Here is a 9,133-nt window from a genome sequence, read left to right as displayed (position 1 = left end):
GATTATGATTATTACCACGATGAAGATCAATTTTAAAGAAACATCCTAGAAGACATTCCCAGGAATCCAGCTATCATTGCTGACAATATTGGCGGTAATGTTGGAGATATTGCCGGGGAAGAATCATCTGAATATGTGGATGTTGGATTAGAAAACATGGAAGGAGATGGTGCAAAATATGGATCACTTAATTCCTGTTTGCAGTAGTAGTGTGGAGGGTGAAGGTGCCACCACATTTTTGGTGGAAGAGTATGATTAAGAAAATGACAATGATGATGATTATGCTAGCATACAGAGACCGACTTTCGCCGTAGAAGGAGAACCAGATTTTGATTATGGACCTCCAGAGGAAATATTAGAATACATCAGGCGTGTCAGGTGGGAGGCTCACATTCTTAAAGTTAAAGTAGCCAAGCTTGACAGGAGTAGAGTTAACAAGGAAAATATTGTTTATATACCCTAGATTCCTGACATTGCCAAGTGCCCAGAATATTTATTGATGTCAAAACAGTGGGAGGATGCATTTCTTGCTGAATTTCCAGAGTTATTGTCGAGAAATTCAGTAACCTTAGAGCTGATAGAGTCCAATCCTATAAACATCCCGACATTTCTAGCTCTGAGAGCATCATTGATTAGCTATGCATAGAGAATCTTGAAGATCGTAGAAGCTTACATCTTCTCAGCATCCAACTCCCGAAGCTTCTTCTAGTGATGCTTTATGCAACTACCTTATCTTGCCGGTCATTTTAGCTATGGATAGTGTTGCTCAGGTTTTGATGTTGAGGCGGTGCATAAAATCGGCAGAAACTACAAACACATTGTCGAAGAATGATTGTGTGTAGCCTATTTGCCTTAAGTGCAGCAGTTGGTGCTCCATTAGATGCTTAATCATCAGCTAGCATTTGTGTTAGTTTAAACTTTGAGGCCATGTACGTATGGCATTGCAGTGGATGCCCTTGGAATGTTGAGCACCATTGCTACTGGATCAGCCATTGATGTATACGGTCCAATCAGTGACAATGCTGGAGGAATTGTTGAGATGGCTGGCATGAGTCACCGCATTCGTGAGAGAACTGATGCCCTGGATGCAGCTAGCAACACTACTGCTACCATTGGAAATGGATTTGCCATGGGGTCTGTTGCACTGGTGTCTTTGGCTCTCCTTGGTGTTTTTTGTGAGCTGTGCAGGGATTTCTACAGTTGACGTCTTGAATCCAATGGCTCTTATTGGTGGCATAGTTATCGTCTTGGAATTGGATGGCTAGCTAGGCCATTGATAAAAAAAGCCAAGCTGACAGGTTTTGGGAGATATGTAATAATTAAACCCAAGTCGATAAACATCCTCAGGCTGTTCGATGATTGCTTGATGCAAGGTTATACTATGAGTAATGAGGGCCAGAAAAAAAAAATTAAAAAAAATAAAGAGTCAATAAATTCATATATCCCATGGCTTTTTGCATCCAACATTGCACAAAGTTATATTCCCAAATCAATCCGAGAAACTTTGGAGAGCAAAACCCATTATCTGCATCCTATATTTTCACCAGTTTATTATAAAAAAGAAAACTCTTTAATTTGCTATCAATTCAGTCAGTCAATTAATCACCTATAATTTCAATTCCAATTAATTAAATATAATTTGTTTAAATTATAGAAAAATAAACTACTTAATAGAGAGGGTAAGCTGGGTGTGTGGGTGATGATATTAACAGTAATTAATGAAATAAAAGCTGATCGTAGCGATTCATGTAGTGAAGAAGAGTATTTAAATTGATTGAGATTAATTTTTAGTTTCGAAATAATTAATTGAATGAAATTTAAAATATAAATTTTTAATTTATTAAATAGTTATAAAACTTAACTCGATTGAAAAAAAATTAAAAATAAAAATACATTATTTTGATAAAAATAAAATTCAAAATAAAAGTAAGTAAAATGAGGGTTAGACCAAAATCAATCGAATTATCATGTTAACTTGTGATTTTTATTGAGTTAGTAAAGTTTTTCCTTTTTTATTTTTTCTTTAACCTAAATCAGTGTAGATCTAATTTAAGTCAGGTAGATCCTAAGTTGCTCATCAAATTGATCCAGTTTTATAACTATGTGATAACGGTTATTTTTTAAAGTGTTTTTCACTCAGAAATGTATCAAAATAAGTTTTTTATTTTTAAAAAATTATTTTAAATATCAGCACATTAAAATAATTCAAAAAAAATTCTAAGCAAAAAAAATTCTTTTTTTAGGAAATTTCGAGGGTGCTTGGCAGTGTGGTATCGGTTGCTTTTCAAATAACTTTTTGTGCCGAAATGCATGTCAATGATGTTTTTTTTATTTTTTAAAAATCATTTTTGACATCAGCACATCAAAACGATCCAAAACATACAAACTATATTAAATTTTAGCAAAAAACAAAAAAAAAATTAAATTTTTTGGAAACACGGTTTGCACTGCGTTCCCAAACATGTTCTTCATTTCAACCGCGTTCCCAAATGCTATCTGAGTGTCTGGGAGTGTGGTAGCGGTTACTTTTCAAAGTGTTTTTGCTTAGAAATGCATCAAAATAATATATTTTTTATATTTTTTAAAAATTATTTTTTATATCAGCACATTAAAACAATCTAAAAATATAAAAAAATAATTTAAAATAAATAAAATTTAAAATTTTCCTCATTTTTGTTTGTAACAAACGTGGGGTTCAATGTAGTTATTTCTTTTTTCTTTTTTTTTTCTTTGTAACCTTTAAAGCAGAGTGGCCTGTTATCGGGCCTTGCAATTGCCAACTTTAACCACTCACGAATTGTTGCCTCCAACGTTTGATGTTTGTAGCCCAGCTGCGCTCCGTTTTTTAGGTTAGTGCATTATCTTTTTTTAATTATTCAACGTTTGATTTCCAGAAAATTTTCATTATTCAAATATGCCTTGGACATCAATATTACATTACCAAATCTCCGTCACATATATACATGTTTCTTTTTTTAATTATTTTTGTTAGCAATTCGATTGAAAATGATTGATTTTTATTTTTTTAATTATTCTATAAAAAAAAAATTAAGAAAATCATTACAATTCCGAAAATATTTCTAAAATCATTATTTTTTTCGGAAAATATGTTGATAATTCTGTTAATAAATTAAAAAAATCCTTCCAAAATGTTTCAAGACATTTGATTTTCCCTCTAAAAAAGTTTTCCTCCAAAGAAAAATAATTTAGCAGCAGAATAATTCAAATTTTGAAGAAAAAAAAGATTTTAATCCCTTTTGAAAATATTAATAAAAAAATATTTTTCTATTACTTATTTTCATTATCAATGGAACTTCAAAGGATTTTATTTTTGAAAAAATAAATTTTTTAAAAAAATTCACCCACTGAATATTCCTTTGTAATTTTGTTGGTAAATACAATACTCACAACAAATTACAATGAAAAAACTCCATCGGTAGATAATTTACCGACAGCAGATAAATATGTTTTTTTAATGAATACCTAGCTAGTTTCATTTCTTAATTACATATATACGTTTTGTCTTATTATTATTTTTCCTAGTGGCATATTCAAAGTAGTTGGATGTTAAAAATATTTTCAACTAGGGGTAATTATTTTTTGTTTACTTTGATTTTTATAAAAAAATATAATTAAATTAATTTTTTTAAAAAAAAATACCGAAACCAAAACCGATTCGGTTCGGTTTTTTTAGGACAAAACCGGTTTAAACCGATTTGGCTCGGTTTTTTTTTGTTTGACTCTGTTTTTTCCGGTTTTTTTTTGCTTGGGTTCGGTTCGGTTTTTTCAGTTTTAGGTTTATAAAACCGAAACCGGTTGTTTTTTTTAAATTATAATTAATTTAATTGGTTTTTCTTCACGGTTTGATTTTTTCAGTTATTTTTTTTTATTTTCTTAAATTTTTAATTTTTTTACTCAATTTTATTTTCAAGTGACTTGAAATTAAGTCGAGACTTTACTGGTGTGATTTTAATGGTGCACTTGGACGTACGACGAGAACAGCAACAAATTAGGGAATGTTTGGTAACGCGGCTGCGGCGGTGTTCTCAAAAAATTTAAATTTTTTTTTATTAAAATTTAATATGATTTGTACGTTTTGGATCGTTTTGATGTGCTGATGTCAAAAATGATTTTTAAAAAATAAAAAAAAATCATTGGCATGTATTTTGACACGAAAAGTTATTTGAAAAGCACTCGTAATCACATTGCCAAACACACTTTTAATGAGATAATTGGAGCGGTAAAGCATTAATTAACCGGATGTTCACTAGCAAATTAACAAGTGGAGATAAACATGAACTGATGTTGGACGGGACAGGAGATTTTTAGTCAATTTTTTGAGTGATTGGAGGTTGTTAACCTTTCATCAATCGAATATATATATATATGAGATCATTAATCTGTGTGATAACAGTGTTCATATGATCAAATGATGTGCATGTTTATTACATGTGCATGTATCTCTCTCTCTCTATATATATATATTTTCCATCGGTTAATTAATTTCTAGATGCTTGCGTAATAATTAAATGAGATTAATGGAATTTTGGATAAAATTATAAATGACATTTTTAAAAATATTTTTTTATTATTTTTTATGTGTATCTACAAAGTAAGGCTTTAGATGATCTTTATTTTGTTCTTGAGATATTTTGTTAAATGAAAATAGTTTTTATTTTATAAATTGATTAATATATTTTATTTAATTATTTTCAAGAATTTTTTATTAAGTACTAGAGGTGGTTAGTCTGCGACGATGAAGATGGTCATGATTTTCATTAAAACAAGAGCAAAGATGCATTTACAGGGCTCCAAGAGGCAAAGGAGGTCACTTGAAGACAAAAAAACATGATACGAAGTTTTGGCAATAATAAATTATGCTAACTACTTAAGAACTTTAACCGAGTTCTTATATAAATAATCTATTTATTTGCTAGAAAGTAACTTTTTTTAAAAAAAAATGAATTGAATTTTATGAAAGTGAATTTTGAAAAAATGAATTATTTTTCGATGTTTGGTAGTGTAATAAAAAACAAGTTGGAAAACACTTTCCAGTGTTTGGTTATGTCATGAAAAATGAGCTGGAAAATAACTTATTAATGTTTTATTTTTTTCAAGTTTATTAAAATAATGAGGAACAAATCTTATAAATTAAAAAGTTGAATGAGAATGAAATTGAAAAAATATATAATTTCATAAATTATCTCAAATAAAATAAATAATAATCAAAATAATAGAGATCAAATCTAAAAAATAAAAAAAATTGAAAGATGAAAAAATTAAAATAATAATAATTAACATTCCATAAATCATTTCAAATAAAATAAGTAACAATCAAAAAAATGAGGACTAAATATGATAGATAAAAAATTTCAATTAAAAAATGATAAGGGAAAAGCAAATAACAATTATAAAAATAAGGACCAAAATTAATATAAAAATTAAATTCTAAGAGATGAAATTGAAAAATAAATATTCAAAACAAAATATATATAGCAATCAAAAGTTTGAGGATCAAATTAGATATAATCAGCAAATAATATGATATTTTTAAATTTTTCACAATTTTCGGAAAGTGTTTTTCGCCCAAAATAAAAGGAAAACACTTTCCTGAAAATCAAGCCAAATTTTCCTTTGACTGGAAAGTATTTTTCGTTGACCGGAAAGTGTTTTTCATTGATCAACTTTTCTAATAGCAAACAAACACATAAAAATTTTAAAAATAATTTTTTAAAAACTAGTTTCCGAGAAACAAAGACAGCTAAAGTCACATAACGGCTTCCACAAAAAAGAAATGTACATGTCAGGATGAAGTTCAATATCCCACAAGACACAAAACTGAGTTGAAGCATCAAAGAATTCATCAAACATCAGTGAACGTTACGACAAATGAATTGAAAATGAAGAAGATGGGTATATTCTCATAAGATCATCCTGAGAAATCAGAAGGCTTTTAAGTTACCATCTCTGAGAAATATACAGTTACAGATAGATTACTGCCTGATATGAAAACATCAGGGATCTTAAATGTTGTGATAACAAAAGTACTATATATCCATGATTATTTCAAAACATTGGAAAAACCTGTCCTATGTTCTTAGCTTCTCCCATGTCTCAAGTCGTATAAAATAGCCATCCTGTCAAGCTAGATATGTATCGATCGTAACTGCTAGAGGTTGGAGATCAAACAATATTAATATCCCAGCAAAAATGAAGATCTTCATCTATATATTCTTTTCATTAATTTCCCTTTAGGGTCACTGGCTCCATGTCAGGAACGTTCTGCTTACTGAAGCCATGCAAACTCCATGCATGTTCCAAACGGGATTACAGCGTTAATTATTTTTTCACAGGTTGATTTCTTAATTATCCAGGGATCAGAAAACACATGCATTTATATTCTTCTAGAAGAAGAAAAATGCCAGAATTCCTTACAAGTTAATTACAACTCAACTTAATTAGCATTGAGATGCAAATGCAAGTAATTTAAAGAATCACAGTGCTAATTAAAATCGCTTTGCTAATATATAGATGATGAAGCACTAATTAAGCAATCATGGAATAAAAGAATTTCTTAGCAAATAGGAGGATATATATGCATGCATACAAGTAGCTTTTTTGGTGGCATGCTATGTATAAATATGCACGCACACACACACACACACACACACACACATATATATATAGGAGACCATATTATTATCAGCTCTTAACTCGTGTTCTTTTCAATCATATATATATATATATATATATATATATATATATATAGGAGACCATATTATTATCAGCTCTTAACTCGTGTTCTTTTCAATCATCAATGGAAAAGGAAGCGATCTGCGTTGGTACGCATGGACTGCACTCTATAGATGGTGATGTGGTTTTACAATGCGAGAATGGTAAACATCAAAGGTAGATTCTTGACATTTTACTTACATTAGCAACTTGCATAAAACTTTGTTTCTCTGCTCTATACATGTGGAGAATTCCCTACATGCTATACGTACATGATTTTCTCTCCTTAAATATTTCTTTTGGCCAATGCAGTTGTAGTATATAATACAAGACTACTGAGTAATTAGTTGTAAGCTTACGATGCATTTGTTGGTCCCTCGTTTGACACACCACCAAGCTGTGTTATGATGAGGATTTGCCATTAACAGAGAAAAAATCAATGAATGGAACATCAGCCTTGCTCTGATTATTTTCCAAGGCTTCCTGCTGATCTACCTCCTCATCATCTCTTCTTGCATTGTCTATCACTTCACTTTTATTGGAGTCAGTGTTTACTTGGAGAAAATCATAAAACTCAATCGGCCGACTTTGATCTGCAATTAGCATATATACAGGGAACATAAGAACTTATAATAGATATTTATATATCAATATTGAAAAACTAGAACCCTAGCTATCTGTATAATACATCATGATGATGATAATGCTAGCTAGCTCGATCTATTTACCTTCACAATGACTTGGATCTTCATTGTAGAACTCTTTGCAAAAGGCCGGTAAGTAGCTGTGAGTAACCATAGGATATTGGCCATATTTTTCACAATATTTCTTGGAAAATGAAGAAAAATTCCTCGTCTCACAATCCATGTGCATGTGATCTTGTTTTGAGGATAATTTGTTATCATTTACCAAAGTTTGAGCAGCCCTTTTTGCATGAAGTCTAGACCTCTCTCTATATCTTCTTGCCATGATGACATGCCAATGATTCTTCACTGCATTATCGGTGCGACCAGGGAAAAATCTTGCAATAATTGCCCATCTATTCCCATGAATCCTGTGGGAAGCAAGTAGTCTTTCTTCTTCCTCTTCTGTAAACGGGCTTCTATTGATTCTTGGATCCAGCTGATTAAACCATCTCAACCTACAACTCTTCCCTGATTCAATTTATTCAAACTTCTTTTTGTTAGTTATTAGTCGTGGTCATAGCTAGCTTCTCTTTCAATTTCCATTAGTTAAAAGCATATTTCAGCTTTTGCATACAGTACCAAACCCTGCTAGTTGTTTAATTTCTACATAACAATACAAAAAGAATCATTAAAATGAAAATAATAGTGAAATTAACAATTATTAGTTTGGTTTAACTTTTCACCTGATCTTCCTTGAAGCTTTTCGGCAATGGCGTTCCAATTATGAGGACCATACTTTTCAACCAATTCCTTAAGTTTCTCATCCTCAGCAGGCCTCCAATGTCCTCTAGTGCACATATTTGATCTTCTAAATAAATACAACAACAAAAGAACCCTAACCCAAGAACCAGAAAGACAAGATTCTATATATATAGTACTGGAAGATATATATGAACCCTAGCTAGCTATCTAAAGTAACTACTACCTCGATCAATCCATGGACAAGAGCTCCTCTTTCCTTTAATTCTGTACCTTCTTCTTGCTAAAGCGAAGAAGATAGCAAAACATATATATGTAACTGTAGAAAGAGATGGATTGGTTATATAGCTAGCTAGAGTACTGCTTAAATATAGGGCAAATAAGATGATTGAAGAGATGAAGGAGAGGTGGATCCCAGAGAGAATACAAGGAGGGATCAGAAGAGAAGTGTTTTCGATCCGTTAGAGAGTAGGAAGGTTTGGACAGACCTGTACCAGCGATTGATGCAACATCTAGGCTAACAAACATTTATAAGTAATCTCCTATACGCATACATCTTTGTGTTTGTGTGTGAGAAAGAAAGAAAATAGGAGAAAGAGAAAGGGAGGGCGAGGTTGCTTGGTGGGATGAATTTCGTTCTGCTTTCAACATCTCCCCTAGTTTCTAACCTACAACGTCTACTTATAACCCACCTAGCAGTTCTTTTTAATTTTCTATTTATGATAATTAAGTTATAACCACATATACACATACCCTTAACCTATACATATAGCATCTAGTAAAAAAAAAAAAAAAACAGCTGTTTGTTAATTAATTAAGATTCGTGAATTAATTTCACTACCTAATTAAACAGAAAGCTGACCCTAATATAATTAACCCTAATGTGAATTAATACAGTATTAACCAAAACCCTAGCTATATATATAGGATCAAGTTGGATTAAGTAATTAGAGCTGAGGTTGATTAAGCAAAGTAATTAGAGCTGAGGTTGATTAAGCAATGTAGTTTGGGATACG

The 9,133-nt window shown here is 31.0% G+C and overlaps 1 protein-coding gene across 1 annotated transcript; it reads right to left on the bottom strand.

Moving 5' to 3' along the window:
* Positions 1-6,818: 6,818 nt before the first annotated feature.
* On the bottom strand, positions 6,819-8,768 carry LOC7485188 (transcription factor MYB54). The gene is made up of 3 exons (XM_002318288.3): positions 8,102-8,768; positions 7,461-7,886; positions 6,819-7,325 (listed from the first exon to the last, which is right to left on the bottom strand). The coding sequence occupies exons 1-3, from the start codon at positions 8,214-8,216 to the stop codon at positions 7,135-7,137; spliced, it is 732 nt and encodes a 243-aa protein (XP_002318324.1). The 5' UTR covers positions 8,217-8,768; the 3' UTR covers positions 6,819-7,134.
* Positions 8,769-9,133: the final 365 nt, after the last annotated feature.

This window comes from Populus trichocarpa, chromosome 12 (assembly GCF_000002775.5).
Source record: "Populus trichocarpa isolate Nisqually-1 chromosome 12, P.trichocarpa_v4.1, whole genome shotgun sequence".
In the NCBI taxonomy this organism is placed as follows: Eukaryota; Viridiplantae; Streptophyta; class Magnoliopsida; order Malpighiales; family Salicaceae; genus Populus; species Populus trichocarpa.
Note: the sequence above shows the minus strand (reverse complement) of the source record. Positions and strands in the feature narration are given on the sequence as shown.

Coding starts and splice junctions, on each gene's coding strand:
- LOC7485188 (XM_002318288.3), bottom strand. CDS start 8,216: ATGTGCACTAGAGGACATTGGAGGCCTGCTGAGGATGAGAAACTTAAG. Junction 7,887..8,101: donor AAAGCTTCAAGGAAGATCAG/GTGAAAAGTTAA, acceptor AAATTGAATCAG/GGAAGAGTTGTAGGTTGAGA. Junction 7,326..7,460: donor AGATCCAAGTCATTGTGAAG/GTAAATAGATCG, acceptor TGCTAATTGCAG/ATCAAAGTCGGCCGATTGAG.